Below are 21032 nucleotides of genomic sequence, written 5' to 3'. Positions count from 1 at the left end.
GTCTTGAAACTGGTCTGTGTAGTTAAGTCAGCATTAGGTTTGCACAGCATGGGTTTGCATATTCACATGAAAACACAACATAGTTAATTTAAAGCAGATTTTCCATTTGTCCCCAGGCTAATTCTGAGCAGTGAGCATGGCAGCTATCATAGTAACCAGCCGACAAATTAAGAAAAACAATTACCGAAGAGAGAAAGCATTACAGACCACATAGACCTACATTTAATTTTCCTCCAAAGTGTTTTTCGTCACATGTCAAAAGAACGTTGGACTGTTAAATTGTTCAGAAGGCATACATGTTGCTGCTGTGCTGTGAACAAAGTGGGAGCTTGAGATCTGTCAGATTATTTAGTTTTTAGTTTAGTGTCTTACTTTACACCATACGTGCCACAATCTTGACAGGTTTATACAACCAACAGCTGAAATGTTTAGACATGTTTTTCTTTGTTTATTCTAGTGAAAGTGTATACTGTGAAACCACTTATTGAAAATCAGGGGCACATTTTCTACTTTGAAAAATCTGTTACTTCGCCATAATGGTTTGGCATCTCCACACTCGGAACCATAGCTTATTAATTCTTTCTTTATTTTGTCTTCAATTATCATGGATTTTTCTTGCAGGAAAAGAATCAATACGCTAATACATTCAATGAGAAATTGAGTCCATTATCACAATAACACCAAGAGCCACACATACGTGGACTATAATCACATTTTATAATACTTCGGCTCATCAATATATTAAATCAGCTTTTGTGATTCAATACTTCAAATGTCAAAAAAGTGCAGCAGAGATGAATGATTTGCTTTAAGATATATCAAACACTAAGGCCACAAGGCTGCAACAAATAGCAATAGATTATTTTTATTGGGCTTGAAAAAAGTGTTTAAGCTTTGTTTTTCTCGTAAAATCACAACGTTTTTGTTCTCCCTCTTATAAACTGAAGCAATTAAATCTGTTAATAATGAATAAAACTGCTGGACATTTTTTTATTCTCACAACAATGTGGTCCAACATGAATGTGATGCATATTGATTACCATGTCGACAACACTACACTTAAGGATAATTGTATTTATGAACATGATCTGAAATTGTGTTGACAGTGTGAGAAGTAAATAAAACAAAAACACAAGGACAGTCATTTAGAATGCCATTTATGTAATTGACTTTTCAAGAATCTAATACAAATGCATACACATACATTTCACCACCTAAAACCACATTATAACCACTACTGCAGTAAACAGCACCATACAGATAGAAAAAGAATCAGAGGTTGGCTTTCAAAGCTTAGGAGGGGTCATGAAGAGCCTCAAGCTCACATGCTCACAAACTATTTCATACACATTCAAAAAGAGCATCCAGTATGTACACAAACACACACCCACACACACTCACACACACTCACTCACACACACACACACACACACACACACAGGGCTTATGTAACACAGCATTAAAGAAGCGTGGCTGTATAAAAGGCATATTAAGGGAGGGAGTGTTACAGTATACAGTATGAGCAGGAAAAGGGAAACAGCCAAAGTGTACATAACACACATTTTTTTTTACAGTTAAGCCAACTTTACTTAATATAAATATTCTTCATCCAAAAGTCAGTGCAGTGCCTTCTGCTCAGGCTTCACCTGGTCCTCATGCCGTATCCACTTTACACCCAGTCTGTGCTAGACCTGGTCCAAAAGAATTACTGTTTCCACTTTACACACAAATCTTTTTACATCAGTTTTGTCTCCCACTTTCTCTATGATTTATGTGTGTGTGTGTGTGTGTGTGTGTGTGTGTGTGTGTGTGTGTGTGTGTGTGTGTGTGTGTATACGTGTTGTTTTGGCACCCAGTACCTCAAAAGTCCAGCCGTGAAGTACAAGAGTTTGAGAGTTTGTTTTTCTAACAATTAGCCAATAGAAAAGGAGATCAACAAATGTACAAATGTCCATTTTGTCCTTTTCTCCTGAATTCCCTTTTTAGAAAAAGAAGTTCACAGGTGGAGCAGCTCTATTGGATTCCCCTGAAGAGACACATCGCAAAGACCATGGCAAAGAGCTGAGGAAGGAAGAAAAATTATTATTATTAGGAGAAGAGACATAAGGTTGTCTTTCAAAATTGTGACATGCATGTGAAACCAGCAGCAGTATAGTTCTCACACTCTGGATGACTATTTCCCTTGTTTTAACAGCAATAAATGGACTCAAGTTTGTATTTACTAGGAAACACAAAACAGTAAATATAATTTTTTTCTAATTTCAATGAATGAATGGCACCTCAGAAAAATGTGAATAATACGTGATCTTGTTATAGACTGAGGCTGAAGCCGAATAGTCCATTTAGCTTAGGAACCTGCCTGACGGAGTGAAATGACCCGGAAGTCCCTCAGTGGCAGCCATGATAAGTGCCGTTCAAATTCTCTAGATGATAGGAAAGGAGGTTTCAAACTTCCTTTATAACCTCCTTTAGCTTAGGAACCACTCGAGCTCCCTTACCGAAAAGAGAGGAGAAAATGCTGCCCCACAATGCCTTGCAGCCGCAGCATTTGCCGTCACACAACAGTCGGCCTTTCATGGAAACAACCGATTATGACCGAGAAATTCTATCATGAAAGTTACGGTGCTTATTAAGCATTTTAAAACGTATGTGGTAAGTTGCCAAAGTGCTTTGTTTTGAACGTTCATCAGTATTATAATCAAAAAGAGAAATATGAACGTTAGTTTTTACTGAAATTATCAAATAAAGTCAACATTTCACAGTCTTTACTGAGCTGTGTGGGGGTTGTTCAACTTTTAAAAGATGTTTGAATGGTGATGTACACAGTGATAGATCTTAAGGACTAATGTTTATAATAAATACAGTATTGATTTTAAGATCTTTTCATACAATTATACGTATTGGAATCATTTGTATTAATGTGGACCGAAGGGAGAGGGTGGCGAGCATAAGTTTCACTTTCCTTTTTTATTTCAATTCCAACTTTGGTCGTGAAGAATATGTTTCTCTGTTTTCCACATCCATAAAGCATAAAGCAACAGCATCAGAGCACGGTGCAGAGTCTCTAGATGAGTTTACAGTAGTCCCTCCTTCTTATTATACATCCATGTTGTAGTCCGCTGTATACAAAACTGTAGTTTCCCCACTGCAGCAGACGCACATTTATGACCTCCGCTGGCGCATCATAAACACGTTGGATAGTGAAAGTGCAGTCGGATTCCCTAAAGTACCTCATGCAGTCTCTTCTCCTAAGTCCTTTTGAATTCTCCTATCCACTATCCCCTAACCCCGTGACGTTTCACTCAGAGGTCAAGGGATAGACGATAGGGTTAGACGTTAGGAGCTGATTTTTGGATTATCCGACCGCAACCATAGACTGAGAATCTTATCTATGTTCCTGTAGCACCAAGTCTCACCACTAGATGGAGATGTTCCCATACAAAGAGCTTTGGAAGAACATTAGACATATTCAGGAAAATATCCTCAGCCTAATGCAGAATTCCTCATTTCTAAAATGAATATTCACATCACTGGAGAGACAAAGAAAAGGCTGCATATGTGATAAATCTACTAAAATGAAAAACCTTCAGTTCATACCTCAATGGTCAGCACCACAATGGCAAGCGCTCCAGCCACATAGATGTACAGTTCGAAGTAGTCAACAACTGCAGAGTAACAGCCCTGAGGACACACAAAGAAGCGACGATCAGCAGGGAAATCAATCGGCTATAAACTTTCAGAATTACAGCGACAATTAAAGTAACATCACAGCTTTAATTGAGGGAGACTCTGAACAAAGGCCTGTTTGAATGAGAGGGAAACAGGGCTCCAAAGCCTCAATGCCTACTAATGAGGGCTCTTTGTGTGAGTGAACAGAGAGAGACACACATTGTGGGACATCTCTCATTGTTCTTGTGGTTTAAAGAGACAACAGGTGGAGAGTGTGGTAAAAACCTCTTCCTATCAGCTTCCACTGTAATTACATTTCACTCCAAGGCTTTCTTTACACAGATGGAAGCTGGGATATGGGTGTGTATGTGTGCAACTGTGAAGCACAGCTAATTTTCACATATTCATACACTCATTATTCTCTATCCTTGCACACACATATACGCTTCTTGAAAATTCAAATGTTCCAATATATGCACACGCACACAAAACACACAAACGCTAAGATGCATACATACACTGGTGTCTCCACACTATAACACATAGTAAGATGGTCTCCCATGACACCCAAGAGCACTAATCAGCAATGGAGGAGTCTGAAAGTCCCTGGATGTCACCCCTCAACTGTCTCCCGCTCTAATTAAGGCTGAAGGTGGTTTGGAAGGAGGGAGAAAGAGAGGGGATATGCAAGAGAGAAGGTGTCGTAGTAGATGTCAGAACTTACCTTGTTATTGCGGAACATCATATTGCCCAATAAGCACTGCTCCTTGTTGATATAGGCCAACTCCGCGGTCTGACTGGCACGCTGGCAGCAGGCTTCTGGCACCATATGATTTTGGTTGATCATCCTGAACAGACTGTCCTTAAAATCCTCTGGGCTGTTCACCCCACAGCAGTCAAACTAATGGGAAGAGAGGAGAGGAGAAGAAACCCTTATTTCTGAGTGCCTGTTTGTGCACTGGCCTGTGGTCCACTGTATGCGTGCAACAACCTAGCATGAATATTGACCTAAATGTCTAGGGGTTTTATGTATAAAATATAGCCTCTTGAGGCCAGGCTGAAACGTTCCTGTTTCCACATACTGTTGGAGAAAGCAATGAGTTGGTAAAAGCTACAAAGCTGTTTGCCACGTGTGCTGAGGCCTTACTGTATTCATGACGGCGTTCCATGTTGAGGTGAAGACATCAGTGTTGTTGTAGCCCTGGTAGTGTCTCTTCAGCTCCTTGGTGAAGTACTCTCTGGTCAGCTAAAGGAAATAGCCGGCGAGAGCACAGGTTAGTGTCACCATCTGTTTCTTTCACATCAGAGAAGTTGAGGTGAGTGCTGAGGAGACTTACATGCTCCCGGAAAATGAAGGCCAGGATGGCAGCAGCCAGCTCTGCTAGGAAGATGAGGAGGATGAGCATGAAGAACTGCAAAAAGACAAACCAAAAAAGAGAGAGTTGGACACAGTGGATGAGTGGCAGAAATATTCAGTCAGTAAAAATCACATTCTGGCTGTGCCCACTTCACTTAGCATTAACTATGTATGAGGCCTGTGGCACAAAGACAAATAGAAGAGCATTTTGCTCTTTTGGCTTGACAGTCCCAAAACTGACAGACAGAATAATCAACACATATGCACACAAACCGGATCAGTTACAGAACTACGTTTTGAATTTGTCGGCTAACTCACAAAGAGGAGCAGACACTTGTTTTCGCGGATGGCTCCACAGCAGCCGAGGAAGCCCAGGAGGAACAGCATGCCTCCCATGCCCAGGATGATGTAGACACCAGTGAATAATAGGGGGTTCGCTGCGACAATTTCTCTGAACCCTGTGGGGTCCACCAGTACCCACACTCCCACTCCCAGGAGGAAAGAGCCCCCCAGCTAATGGAGAAAAGGGAAAGAAGACAAGGGTTAGACAAAACAGGAATTGACTGCATTTTAAAAATTGATGGGAATTCAGTCGGTATCCCCGGTGGCACACAAAACATTCAACACGATGTCATATAATGGAAAATAAACGTGTGCTTTTTGCTGGAAATGCAAATCTCTAAAAGGTTGGGCGAGAGCTGACGGCAGATAAAAGGCTAGAAATCTACAGAGCCATAATGCCTCAGTGGGGGGTTGGTGAAGATATCTATCCTACTTTAACTAACCCCCCAACCTGCTAAAGAAATGCACATCACTGCAGCCTCCATTCTCTCCATCCTCCCTTTCACTAAAACCCTATCTGCAGCCACTGTGGGGTGACTCATGTGATTAAGGAAAGAAGGTATTGAGGTAGGGGGTGGAAGAGATCTGAGCTTGACACACTTCCACTACAATCCCCTCCTTCCAGTCACAGGTTTCAACAAATGAACACCACTTCTATTAGAGGGAGAGGTGATGGCGTGAGGAGAGGAGGAAGCCATTTTGAAAGCTCATTGGGTTTGATAAAAAGGCTGTTGTGTGTCATTAGTGTCGGTAGAGAGAAACAATCGGATGTCAGTGCAAAACAGTGGTTGTTATTGAGTGATTCTAACAGTCAAGTTCATTCTTTGCTCTGCTGGTTGCATTATTACCCCGGCCTTGAACAACTGCGTCTGAGTAGAGTCTCTAAACGGTTTGGTTGCGCTTAATAGAGCAGGAAAAGAGACAAACCTTCTTACTTAGACCCTCCCCCCCTTTACAGGCTCAGACTAACAGGATTACCCTTGATTGTCTGATCAGGACTGATAAACTCAGGTGCCACTCACAAACTCTTCATGGCACGGTGCGCCTCAGATGTGTGTCAGCACATTAAAATCTAATCAAAAGAGAATTTGATAGAATCAAGATTGCCTCCCTTTAATGAAATGCAAATGTGGCTCCATTAGTCAGTCAGTAAGGGGGCAGCCAAAAACCCATTTCAAATCATTAGATTGACACTAACTTCAGAGATTGCCAGATTAAGAGTCACAGAGAAAGAGATGAAAAATACTTACAAAGATGAGGAAATTGAAGACAAACATGAGGTACTTGATGCAGCTCAGACAGTCCCCCTCCATGGTTGTCCCCCGCGCTGAAGCCTCTCCCTGCCCCTGAAAGAAACAACATAAACATTAAACAGGCCACTTAATGAATCCTGGCAAAGGCTCACAGTATTCCCATTCTGCTGCGTTCTGGATAGGCATTCATGAACCTGCCAAGAAAATAATACTCTGCAAAAACCTGCTCACATGTTTAATGAGTTCTGCCACTCCAACACACACACACACACACACACACACACACACACACACACACACACACACACACACACACACACACACACACACACACACACACACACACACACACACACACACACACACACACACACACACACACACACACACACACACACACACACACACACACACACACACACACACACACACACACACACACACACACACACACACACACACACACACACACACACACACACATTTTGTTCAATTTCAGCTGAAAATCCTTGTTCTATCCCCTCAGGCGCACGGTCTATAGTCTCTCAGCAATCCCTAAGTAACTACAAGTTTGGGCGACACAATGTCAACCCAAACTGACAACTCATCTCTTCACACACCGTGACAACTAATGTAATTTTAAAACGTGCTTTCCCCTATCAGCACTTCCTATCTTTGGACAGATGGGGTCCTCGGGTTCAGAATGACTCGAGGGGCTGTCTATCTCAGAGCGTTTTAAGGATATGAGTCCTGACTGGGGCTCAATGTGCATTAACCGTCAACATATGGCCTTTACCATGGAGCTTCTTCTACTTAATGTAATGAGAGGTAGGAGCCCTGCGCTCCCATCAGCCAGCCTCTATCCGACATAAACACACTTTCCCTGATGAGGGCCCGTCCTGGAGGCACTCCTGCCTAATGAATAACGCCTCTCCAGCATTAGGAGACAACATGGGGGCCTCAGTATCCCTGACCCTTTATACCTACATATATTTGATGCACCACAAAGCCTTCACTGAAGCATTTGTTTAACTTACAGAGCTTGAAATGAACAAGATATTTGCCTCAGGGAGGATGGGAATTGTCTAAGGAATCATCTCTACATAATATGCAAAACTGAAGAATAAAAAAAATCCATTGGGAGGATATAATTGCAGTCTCAGTGATAGAAGAAAATTAATTATTTGGCAGAAACGAATCGACACTCTCTGCTTTGTAGTTGTGATTATTAATTAGCTCTCCCATAGTGATAGCCAAGATTGAGGCTGCGTAACAAGCGGATTAAAAGGCGACTTCTCTGAGGAATTGTAAATAGGTTTACGGAACCAGGCAGCCAGACAATGTCATCTCAAATTGAAAACTAAAAAGTCGAAATGCATTTTTGTCCACTTCTTTTGTCTGTGCTTTGCTGCACGTCCGTCAGATGTAATCTCATAATCTTCAGGCAGTCTCTCCGATGTGTGAGGTGCTGTCACTCCTCTGGGCACTCTGCTTCTCTGAGGCGCCGCTGTAGCTGTGGTTATGATCGACGCAAACTTTGATTCCTGTCCGTCTTTGAAGGACCCCTACTGTCACTCAAATGTAATTCAGCCTTGACCATCTCGGAAATTCACATTTTTAGGTGAAACACCTCTCACTGTATTTAACATGAACTGCTCCAGTGCGTGCTGCAAATTTCATAGAGGCATGGCAATTGTGGGAATAAGAAAGTCGTGACCCATATCTTTTCCTGGTCTGTTTTTCTTTTATTATGGTGTGCTTGCACCGGTTTGTTTTTCCTCCTGAATCTAATTTCAATGTGATATGAGCCAACAGGTTTTTTGTCTTATTGTAGGCTTGTGTAAGTTGCCGTGACAATAAAATTAAACAATACTGAAGAAGGCGGTCTTTGTCTGCTGTGGGAGCGAGCTAACGTAGAATGAGAACATTTCCCTCCCTCACCAGCCTGAGGGCTTATTATTTTTTCCTCTCCTCCTTTCCTCCCCAGACCCAAGGAAATTGATTTAAAGCTATGGTTTAACACCTCCTCTAAATCATAATGATATGCTTAGGTATTGATCACCCTCCTTGTGGTACTTTGAGAGCAACCAGCAGCCTCGTAGCCCGGGATGGGTTTGAATTAACCCCCCCTTCCTAAGCCCCACTGAAACGCCTAATGAGGGCACAGGGGGTCTTAATTGAGATTTGCATACATTATATTCACAGGGAAAAGCATCAAAAAAGACCCTTTCTCAGCCCTCCTGCTCTGAACTGTTAGTCCTGGGCCCCTCTGAAGAGTTTGACTGTATTTATTGGAGCAGGGGATGAAGAGGCGGAATAAGGAGGGGGAGGAAGGGGAGGAAAGAGTTGGATGGAAAAACTCTCAGGGCTCAGCTCAGATCTCATTCTCCAAACAAAATGTCTGATTTCTCTTCCAGCTTCACCCTTTAGCTCTTCGCTCCCATCACAGGGTCAACCGAACTGTCAGATGTGGAGCCAATTTTCTCTTCTACATTAAAATGCATTGGATGCTTAAGATTGAAGAGCACTATACAGGCCTCTCCCGGCTCCAAATAACAAGCCTATGGTGCAAACCAGCAAAGTATAAATCAAACTGCCACAGAGACCCTGGAGAAAGTGCAGAGTAAACAAACTGGTCTTTCCCTATGAGTCCCACGGGATCGCTGATCCTCATCGATCAAAGGCCAGCTGTAGTGATCAGACCGCTAAGTCTCTCTGAATATTCTGCAGAGTACATTATGTAGACAAGGGATACGCGGTTCACACCCCAGGAGCTGCGTGTCTTACAACAACATCGACAAATTACCGCTATAGATTATAGGCAGATCTTCCTCAGGTGTGTTGCTCTGCTTAGCCAGCTATGTGTCAAGATAAGGAGTCGTGTGGCATTGTGTTTGTATTGACTAGCAAAAAGAAAACCATTAAAAACAAACAAAACACAAAGCAGTGAAGGAGACAGCACTGCTATATTTGCAGACAATGTGTTTGTTAGCTGAGAAATTGTATGGATGTCCTCAATCTGACAATCTAAGAGGCAGGCTTTGCCCTGAGGTATCCAGTAAATGCCAACTCCATCTACGTCTGCAGCCTCTCTTGTTACTGACATCATGAAAGGCCACACGGCTCTCAGACCCCTTTGTTTACTCTTGGCAGACATCAATCCACAGCCTGCTTGGGCCGTGGAGCCAGGCATGGTTGAGTTTGATAGTGGATTAATGAGAAGTGATCCTAAATTATCCTCAGAGTACAGACAGAAGCCAGAGCTCTGTAATGAGGGCAACCCCGTCTGACCTACATTCTTCTCAGTATGAATATGAGGAATTATGACACATTCACAAAGGCCTGTTTTTGTGCTAAACTCCAGAGGTATATTTCACCGGCGTCTTCACTATCATCCCTGATGGTCCTGTTAGCTCATTGTGGTTAAGAGATAAGAAAGACATAGGACTACATTAAGAGTACTCCTTATATAAATAGGACACCCTTGGGTTGTTCTCTTTGAAGTTGACACGATTAATGAAGTGAGTCCATATTCCCCTGCTTCACCGGCCACCGCCCCGGACAAATGCATCAGCACGACAAGGACACTGCGTCTGCTCCTCGCCAAACTGTCGCCGCCATCCAACCCCCCACCAACCAGCCAGTTCATTTCATCTTGAGCGTGAGCCTGCATAAAAAGTAACCATTAATATTAAGGCCCTGTTGAGAGTGTAAGGGTTGGATCTTGACCCTTTTAAATGCCGTTGACCCTCTAAATTATCACCTAGTTGAACCCTAGGGGAGGCACATTTCGTCCTCTGGCGCCCTGGTGCAGTGCGAGTAGGTGTGTGTTTTTCATCTACTGTATGCCACTCTAAAGCTCCCCCCCCCCCCCCCCGGGGTGCGCTAATACCCTCTGAAAATGACACTAAGGGAACACACACATGCCAGATCAGCCCTAATCTCAATTAAAACCCCATTTTCATATTTCTCCATGACTTCCTAAATCAGCCGCAGCAAGTAAACATCCCAACATCCGAATAAAGACTGCTCTCCTCTGGCAGAGAGCAGGACTCCCCTGAGGCGCACCATGTCCCTTAATGAACCTCCAATTAGGAAAGAGTGAGCCCTGGGCTGTGCTGTCACACGAGGAGCTTTGAAGTGTACTGAATGCTAAGCAGCTATAGCACCGATGCTGCTTTAGAGGGCATGCAGCTTGCAGACAACAGTGAACAACCACAAAGACAAAGTGTACGAAAGTAGCTCAAAGGCGACCGGGTGAACAGTGTGTGTGGGTTTAGCTCACACAGAAAGCACAGCGCAGAAAAACAGCCGGGTTGGAAAGTTGGACGAACTGCTAGACTTGAGTCAAATGTCCTAAAGTTGGTTAGATGCTCTGGTGCAGACGTCGCAATGCTCTACCCTCGGACCGGCTAAGCTTAATGAGTTTTCACAGTGCATATAAAGGTTTGGCAAAAATGATCTGCTTCTGCACATTGCTAGTTCACCACAGAAAAAAGAAGGCAGTCTCTGATGAATTTGCTCTGCCTTGCAATGCCATTTATTATTTCAGACCATTGTTGCAATACGTGCAGTGAATACATAGCAGTTCTTATCTGTTCCTGAGAGTGGCGCCCTCTTGACCCATTCAGTTTGGAAATGAGATTGCGCGAACCCCCGAGAGCAGAAGTCCTCTGACCAGGCAGCTGGCACACTCCTGAACAAAAGGCTGATTAACGGAAAAGGCTCCCAGAACTGAACAAATGCACAGTCAGAAACTCACTGACCATGTGTCGTCAACTGCACTGCAGGCCACATTCTTGACGTCCCAGCTGGGCATACGTCCAGCTGTTCGCTCAGTACTAACAGTTGCTCATACTCATACACTGGAATCGATTCTCCAGCCACTTAGATAAGACAGAGTGGAGGGGGGAAGGGCCTTGATAGCTTCTTGGTTAACTCGGGCAGATGACATGTGATTGAGATGAGAAGATTTTGGTTTCTTTTGAACACTAGTGTGTGTGTTCCCGCTCAAAGCAGAGATTCTCACTTAATTGTGTTGCCACCTCAATCTGGCTGAGTGTAGATACAAACTGGCTCCGCAGGCTGGATCAATACCAGACTCAGGCACATGGTCAATGATGCATTGATCCCCTTGAGTTCAGGCCCTTAGTCTTGTGGTTGTCGGGCAGTGAGGGCATGTGGTAGTGGCACACAATGAACACATAAACACCTAACCGCCTACTTCATCAAAGCTCTGTTTTTTCCCAAAGGACGCCTTGGAGGATGAAATATTGCTGTTGGGGCTTTCCAGAAAAATTAGCTCTAACTCAATTCAAAACTAAATGCTCGATAATTACCATGAGGACAACAGGGATAATTATTTCCCTGAATCTTGTATTTCTGCAAGTTCCCGCCAGAATCCTCTTCTCATGTACAGGTCACGAGGAGTTGAATCAATACCAGTTGGACAAAAAGTTTACAAACCAATCAATAATCTCACCAGCTCTACTCTGTCCAGTGTTGTGGACCCTCAGGCAAGAGACAATTCAAATTTTGGTGGTTTTCTCTCCGGACCTTGTTTTAAACCGTGCTAGTCAAGGCTGTTGTCTTTGCTAAATCTCCATATAAAGCGAGTTTATATCACAGATGGCCTCGGCAGAAGTAAACAATGTCAGATTTAACAAAAATAGACAGCACTTTCAGCCTCAGGGGACTCGACACAAAAGGAAACTGAGGAGGGTAAACATGAGCAGAATCACTTAATTCACACACAAGTGCTTGAATGTCAGCAAATCCGCACAATGGACACAAGCATATGCATAAAATAAAAAAATAATCAGAGTTGACTTTCTGACGGCTCCAATACACAATGTTGTGAAATCTGCCATGGGTTGTTTTAAGCAGATTTTGGAAACTCTCCAGCCCTCCAAAAAGGACTCTGGTCTCCAAGGCAACCCGGATATGTGGTGAGAGTGGCCTTTGTCTGCAGATCAGTATTTGGCATCGCCACTTAGCAGTAGTTCCTGTTAGAAAACAAAGGGGAGCAGGGCCGGGCACTTTACGACTGGGGGACAGCCTGGCCAGCCATTTGTCTAATGAGCGATCACTCACACCCTGTTGCAAGGCCATATGTTAGTTTGAATTCAGCTAGTTCCCCTCTGTAGTCATTTCATCACTTTCTGATGATGACTTTGTGAAAGAAAACTCAAATCTGAACCTTCATACAGTCAACAAAAGTTCAACAAAAGGGGAAACAGCAAAAGGAACAGTGTAACCTCATTTTTCTTACACGCACAATGCAGGGATTAAAATAAAAGCCTCGAGGATCAAGCATGTGAATATTTGTGTCACAGATGAAAGAGATAACCTCATATACTGGAGGCCCCATTGCAAATAACAACTCCATAGAAATAAACCAAAAGTGTATTAATGCCTGAACATGAACAGCAGCAGAAAATGCAGCATTCTTTGATCTCCCCTTGCAATTTGCTGCAGCGGAGGCACCTTGTACTGTATGTGGTTATTAATGTAACTATGACTGTGAGACAGTGTGATTAAGGAGCAACCGGCTAACACCATGCTTGCTCTAAGCAATTATCAAAGACATTAAGAGGATTCCTTTGGTTTATTACAGGTTGGATCTTCTTCTCATTTATGTCTGACCAAATCATCTCACCACAAGGTCCATTTAGTTGTTCTGAGGCTTTAATTGTATCACACACTCTTGCATATGGAGTTTGCCCATTTGCCATTGTGTGAAAAATGTTAATTTCCTTCTGACAGCTTCATTAACAGCTTTTTCTAAGGTGAATAACTTTGCTCACTACCGTTTCAAAGCTTGAGAAGGCACTTTAATTCTTTATAATCTATATTAACTATGAAGAAAAAAATGATATTCTGAAGTCATTAGAACTTTGTACGACGGGGCCAAAAACAGAAACATGTATCGAAATCAAATTGTGAGCAGCAAATAAATGTTAGCCTTTAAACTGTGTTGGATGTTTATACCTAAATGTTTGGGAATATATAAACATCTTGCATTTTATTTTTCCTCCTTAACCTTTGTTTCACACATATGGTCATATGACTGTTCAAGTTTCTTTCTCCGTGTTTTCAGCATGTTGTTGTGTTACTAACTCATTGGGTAAATACGATCTTATTCAAACATCTCAAAAAACAAGACTTTAATTGTTATAAACCAAGTTATAAAAATTCAAATGGCAAAATTGTCAGGTTATTATCTTACCTGTCACTTTCAGATGTAACACACATTTGTCTGCTAGGCTGCCTTTATGGTTATGTGCTATGACTGATTACAGCTGATGTGTCTGGGTCTAAACTCCCCTTTAACCTTTCAATCTATACATGTCTGCTGCTCAGCCGTGCCTGGAATACTAATATAACAAATGCCAATGCAAATCAGAATTCAACAAAGACCAGTGCTGGCCTGCTGTGGAGGGTAAAGGACAAAAGCACTTGTCTGCCTCTTCGCAGGACCGGCTTTACGCTCTGACTTTCGCCCGCTCCGCGCCTCCTGTTGACGACAACAATGGCTTTGCGCCTTTGCTGTCGACATCTTCCTGAAAGGAGACTGTCAACAAGCGCTTTCTGCTGTTTCTCTCGCTGATTTAACACGTGTCTGCTGGGGTACATCACTGCTGGATTTGGTGGGAATCATTCACAAGAGCAGAAATGTGTTTCTTTAAACTGAAGATAAAAGTTATGGCTTCTCTTTAATAGTGTGTCTAGTTCTGGATAAAATAATACAATACCATGAGTATCTGCGTGTGCCTCCGTTCAGGTGAATCTGATGACTTCTCTCGGTTCTCCCTCCTCTCCTGTTTTCATGGGCTGTTGGACAGAAGCACAATGGAAGAAGCAGAGGTCAGGACTGTGCAAATGAGATGAATAAACAGCGAGGCCACAGGACACAGAGGAATGGCACATCTGTCCTAATATGCACAATTCATTAAAGCAGAATAAGACTGAGAGATAGAAAAAAAAACACAGAAAATAAAATTCTAGGACACTTTAAATGACAGAGTTTGCATTTATTATGTATGAAGCACTCGCTCCCTGCAGCGAGCTAATTTAAGACTGCTTCAGTGTTTTATGTGTGAATGTTTCACCGCTCAGCTGGAAGGCAACATGAATAAGGAACAGAAAAAAAGGTATTGTCTTTAATAGCAGCAGTCCAGACGATGTTCTTGGCAGGTAAAACCGTAATGTCTACCTTGAGATGATTGAACGTGTGTATGCTCTTACTAAGTTAACTATCCTTTATTAGAAGACCCACCTCACCGCAGTCTCCTCATACAGCGTGAACTTGATGAGTCTCTGCACTCATGCATAATTCACTAAAAGAAGAATACCTTGCTCTTTACTTGCCGTCTTAAACTGTCAATGAATGATGCGTCTCCTATCGACTGTGTCTAATGAGGAGACACGCTTTAAACTTTTTCCTGTTTCCAAACTGTTTTGCCACGGTTGTCTCTTATAGCTGAACATAACGAAATAGCAATGAGCGCCAATTAAACTGCTCCAGCCTCAATGTGTAAAAATAGTCAGCAGCTCTGTTTTGACTGACAATACTTTGGAGCCGGATTCAAAGTGCTGGCACAGACAACTAAAGCCTCAAATATGGTGAGAGCTGCCTACAGAGGCATGAACATAATGCAGCTCCAGCCACATTAGATGGTGATATTCAGACAGGCTATTCTCAGTCTGACAGGGACTGTGGATGGAGAATATCCCAGGAGTATTCTGGTTGATAGAGCCGGCCACATCATCCCGCCGACACACCATATTGCCAGTAGACATCAGATTCACCAGGACGCTGAACCCAACTGGCAGCAGCACACCCTCCCCCATACACAACACACAGGCTCTGATTGCATCTCCAAAAAGGCAGTGAAAGCCTGAGTGAGGATACGGACGAATCCGAGAAGTGGTTTAGATGCACTGGAATGATACACTCCCTTATCACAGAGCAGTGGATGCAGGCGCTACAAAGCACAAGCTCTGGGAATCAATAACATCTCCACAGTGGCTACACATGCATCGGGATTCAAAGGAAGAGTCGTTTTGAAAATATTCACCTTATGGTTTAGCAAACATACCCCCAGGCAGTACAACACTGTAATCACTTTCCATTGTGTTCCAGTCTATTAAAGCAGCAGCAGCAGCAGCAGCAGCAGCAGCAGCAGATAGCTACATCCCTCTGTCTGTAATCTGGTTCTGAGTGGTCACATTTCACCCTGAAGCCTGTTGCAGAGGTGTCTCTCCTGAAAACTGTTTAGAGAGCTATTAGCTGTTGAAGAGCAACAGTGGTGAGGGTCTGCATTATTTTTTGGTTTCCATGGAAACACTTTCACTGGAGAGAAAAAATGGAGCACCAATAGGATCGCAGAGCCTCATTGAATCGGTTATGGGGGTGAGAATAGAGATCAGCGCAGACGGCTGAGAAAGCACAACAATAGGAAGAACCCTCGAGGGAAAGCAGAAAGGGCAGGCCGCTGAGGGTCCAACAAAGCGGGGAACAACTCAACACTAGAGAAAAGGTTTCCTCTACATCTGCTGAATGGCTTTCCCTTTCAAATATATTTCTCTCGCCAACTAGTCATTGACATTAAAGCTCACGAGCACTCTGGGCAATTTAAACATCAAGGCAGCCGCTAATTGATTACCCGCTGCAGATATTTCAGGCACTGACAATATTATTGCATCACCAACATCAATACGGAGTGTAAGGCAGTACAACATTATAAAGGATGCTTTCCTACAGACCGTACTGTAGTTATCCCCTGCAGTGCAATTCACAATAGATATAGCAGAGGAAAATGTAGTGGCCATAAGGGCATAAGAGGAATGAGACAGTCATTATACTTCAAATAAAATACTCAAACAATTTCCTTTCGTTGGCATTCGGGCAGCAGACATAATTTGGACCAGGTCTAAATGAATCATTTCGGGTTAGGTCTCATTTTACTGCCACAAGTCTCAAATCTGTGCGTCAATATGTCTGATACACCGGTAGAATCTGAATGGATCTGAGCATACCGAGTACTGTCTCTGATCACATGGAACATAACAGTCAAAGCAGGATTTTAAGAAATCAGCAGCCTGTGAAAACGATTTATGCCATAAAATTCAATTTGTTTTTTTATTTGATTCTCAGACAATAAATTGTTGAGAAAGGTATTAATACTTTTATAATGTATGCAGCACAGATACAAATAGAGCTTTGACATGCTGTGCTGCTCTGTTTCGGTTGATGGCAATTTGAATTGTTGGTCTTTTTACAGTCCTTTCTTAAAAGGTTATGTACGTCTGAACTTTAACTTCTCTCTCAAGCTCTCATTTTTCACTCAACTTCTTCTATTACACAAATGCAACGCCATGAGTTAACTTTAAAAGTGTGCACTGCTATCTCAGTTTTTACGATTTTTTGTGCCTTGCCTGACCGATTTAAGTATATCTTTGAGTTTGCAACAGCCATACATTTCAAGTATACCTCAACCTTATTGTTCACTATTGGCTAGAGACTTATCTTTCTGTTTGTCTCTTTGTCTCCATACGTCTCCATATCCTGCCAATGAGCTGGTCAACCTTGAATGAAATGTCAGAGGTCAGAGAACAGCAAGGAGTTTGATCAGCCACTCTTCCTCTGGGGACAGGAAGAGGGCAGGAAAACGAGTGAGGAAGAGACAATTCTTCCATCTACACCTCGCAGCTGTGTTTGACTGTGATTTCTCACCAATGTCTATAAAAGCAAACCTCTGAACTGTGGAAGCAATGGAAAGTTTAGATTTATTTACCTTTGGGGCCTTAAACGCCTTCATTCAAACGTTTTTAAAAACACCACAAATAAAAAAATAAAAACCTAAAGATCCGGATGACAGCTCGCCCTGTAGATCTCCAAGCAGCCCATATACATCATGGGATAATATTATATAAATGATAAAGAGGGTAATTGCCTGCAGCCATATATCTCCTGAACAGCCGCTTTAATGAGGGCAATGCTGAAGCAGAATAATCGCCTCACCCCGTCTGGATTTATTGATCGAAAAGTGAGAGTCAACCACCAGAGATAAAGATAAAACACCACGATGGAGAAACAATCCCCACTCCGATCAGAGAGCATCATTCAATTAAATCACTCTTCCCTCCCTGGCCGCTGATGAACCACTGTTTTCTTTGTTCTCCGCACTACAGGTGTTGCTCTTGGGCCACACGCCAGGGAAGAGTGTATTCACTCATTTGCAGCACACAATTATTTCACTAAAGATACAGATTGAATTCGTTAAGCAGTCACCCGTTTTCTCTGTGTTAATTGCTTTGAGATATATGGAGACCTGATAAGAAAGCAGCCCCTGGAAACGTGTTTGAAGGGTGCTCTTTTGATGCCGATGAAAGCTGACATGTGTCCACCTCTCTGGTAAGTCAGCGGCAAACATTAACCAGGCCTCTCTCTTCATAGCAGGTTCCTCAATCAGCATAGCAGCTCGTATCTTTCGCCTCCACAAAGATGCCTTCATCAAAGAACGGTGAGAAGTGTCTCAACCTGCTTCTCTAATTACACAACACCAACGTCTCTCTAGTGACACCCTGCTGAGGAACAGCAACAGAACTACTTGTTGTTATTTTCTTTAACCCGTGCCTGTCAAACTTAACGAGCCGCCTTGTACTCCTCCACACTTTCACCCTACTTCCCAGGCCCTGAAGGCTGGCCCCCGTGTCTCTGAGGAGCCCAGGCCCGAGGGGCAGCACAACGCCGCTTTGAAGTCGAGCGAATAAAGACGAGAGACCTGTCGAGTTGGGATGATGGGGCTAAGGTTGGGAGAGGGGGAGGATCAGTACGAGGGACAGGAAGGGCTGTGAATACTGAGAGCTCGGGGCCCCATGGGATACAATTAAGAGCAAGGCTTTTTTAGCAAAGGGTTACAAAAACACAGCAAGGATACCAGCAGTGCAGCCTTCCAAACCAAGGTAAGAGTTCATTACTACAAACACAGAGGGGACTGGGGCTGGTAAACTCTCACAGTTTGTTTGTCGACTCTCCCACCCCCCCCCCCACACCCACAGGCCCTGCGAGCTGACGAACAGCCGCGTGATAACCATTTCCATCCCAGTTAAATCCTAAATAAAGCTTGAGAATCACGCAGCTTACAGAGCCTCAAACTAAGAAAGGAATTGAGATGAAGATCCAAGCTGCTGGCGCAGAGAGGAAGTCTGAGTCTTCCCTCAGGATGTTTTCCTCAACACAAACATCTCGAGTGCACTAAATACATCAAACCAAATTTGTAGGCAAGTCAGATTAGAAGAAAGACAGGGCCATGAAATATTTTTATAAATTAGAAGTAGACTAGATTATTTTGTAGTTATCATTTAGTCTATAAAATGATAGACGCCCAGTATGTTTACCGAAGTATGTTAGTTTGAACATGTGTATTGTCTATTGCTATACCTAAAAGACTGAAATCCAGTGAGAAGACAACGTTTTTGTATAAAACATATTGTTAATGTTAGGTCTTCCACAGAATATTGATTGCAGATATGCGTAGCTATGTGTGTGTAACTGTTGTCCTATAAGTCAAACCAGCTACTTAAACATGTGTTAAGAACATATCTGGTAACCATTTTTAGGGTTCATTAAAATGTTGCTACAAGGTAGTTCCTGAATATTCAACCATGATCAATACCACCAGGTCCTTGTGAAAAGGACATGCCCTCTACCTGTTTTGTTATCTGTCATTGTGAATCTTTGTCCTCAATTTGCCCTCACCTTTCCCTGCATAATATTTTCGAAAGATGTTTGGCAAACAATGCAGTAAACATCCGTCTGCAGAAGATACACAAGAAGTGGAAACAGATCCTCTGCTCAGTGGTACCAGATGCAACTTATTTTCATAATTAAAACCAGCAGGGGGGCTTTGAGTTTGGACTATTCCACAAGCAAAACTCACTCTTTGAAATAGCAATTTTTGCTTATATTCACAAGAATACTTTGCTAAAGCAGTGATGTTTTGCTTTTGTTAATCTCAATGTCACTTTATGACTACTTCGGGATTGCCAGTGCAACACATGGCAATGTAAATTAAAAACAAAATCTTTGACACAACAAGCATAAATATAAAAAACAAATCCCCATTAAAGACAACATAACCAAAATGGGCCGAGGGACAGTTGGATTGCTGCCTGGTAGTGACACATCAGTTTGGACAAAACTCTGCGGTGCAGTGGGTCTGGTTCTCATTGCTGAACGTTTTCACTTCATACCGTACTGTGCACACCCAACCAAAACGAACTACTTCATTCATGCTCCATCCTGGAATTAAGATAATAGTGGCGACTGACCGTTATTGATTGATTGATATTTGTGTTTGGCATATTTGAGGCGTAGAAGTTATGTTTTCAACCATCTCCAGACAATGTAAAACAACACTGTGAAGCCTGGGCTGCAACAACGCACTGACATCCCTTTGTTTACAAGAACAAACATGTGGGTCACATTATTCTACAAGAGTATAAACAAACATGGAGGAAGAAGGCTGCATTGCTGGCCAGTATATATCCAAAGTCTGATGGTATTTTTGGTTTGACAACTTTGTCATGGCAGTATTAAGTGTTGCAGTAATACTGCCAAAATCTCTCCAAAACTGGAGATGGAACAGACATGAAGCAACATGTTGCTTAATCTGGCAAAAGACTCCAGGAAAACATTGAAGACAAACTTCCTTGGAGTTTCCCACAATGTTTTATAGCAGACCACCTTGGCTCACATTCTAAAAAATCAATACACACAAAGTAAAACATTAATCTTCAGGGAGTGTTAGCCCTACACACATTACATGAGCATGGCTATCTATTACTCTGTTAATACTTAAATAAATTGAACACAAGATGCATTGAATATGGTTGACTTCCATCTTTGCTAATAAATTCCCTGGGGGGATCCTACGTAGAGAGTATCACTGAAAGAATTGCAGAAGGTATTAAAGCAGCACCTTGTGAATCAATATTATATCATATCAGGAGGTCCTTGATGATTGCAGCCTCGCATTTAAGTAGTTTACAGTATAAATCAATGAAGTTTTGATCTTATGTGCATGCCTAAATCAATTTCTTGTGCCTCTAGTCCATAATAAAAAAGGTTAGTCCAATGTATTATCCCCCAGTTGAACCAATGCTACCTACCAACTGCAACGTTAACACACAACCATACATTAATGTATGCATGAAAGCTTTTACAGACAGTCGTAGTGCTGATATAACTGTTAACCTCAAAAGTTAAACTTTTTGAACTATTTTTATGAGAACTTAGATCAAATTGTTAGCTGGTTCCTTCTCATGCTAATGAGAAAAAAAAATGTGTCTCTGACATTGTTTGTGTTTGTTTGTCTGGATCCGCCAGCAGGTCTTCCTATTTA

The 21032-nt window shown here is 42.5% G+C and overlaps 1 protein-coding gene across 1 annotated transcript in view; it reads right to left on the bottom strand.

Annotated features, from left to right (window-relative positions):
- Positions 1-1140: 1140 nt before the first annotated feature.
- tspan18b (tetraspanin 18b) overlaps positions 1141-21032 on the bottom strand; it is a 30333-nt gene continuing 10441 nt past the window's right edge. The window contains exons 2-9 of the mRNA XM_079684108.1: positions 14376-14454; positions 6619-6714; positions 5345-5539; positions 5007-5081; positions 4817-4915; positions 4394-4570; positions 3598-3681; positions 1141-2061 (exon numbers count right to left, since the gene is read on the bottom strand). Of these exons, the coding sequence (XP_079540234.1) occupies positions 2014-2061; positions 3598-3681; positions 4394-4570; positions 4817-4915; positions 5007-5081; positions 5345-5539; positions 6619-6714; positions 14376-14378 (777 nt within the window). The 5' untranslated portion in view covers positions 14379-14454 and the 3' untranslated portion in view covers positions 1141-2013. The remainder of the gene's footprint in view (positions 2062-3597; positions 3682-4393; positions 4571-4816; positions 4916-5006; positions 5082-5344; positions 5540-6618; positions 6715-14375; positions 14455-21032) is intronic.

Source organism: Notothenia rossii (genome assembly GCF_949606895.1).
Source record: "Notothenia rossii genome assembly, chromosome: 5".
In the NCBI taxonomy this organism is placed as follows: Eukaryota; Metazoa; Chordata; class Actinopteri; order Perciformes; family Nototheniidae; genus Notothenia; species Notothenia rossii.
The sequence above is the reverse complement of the archived record's forward strand: the minus strand, read 5'-3'. Positions and strand labels throughout refer to the sequence as shown.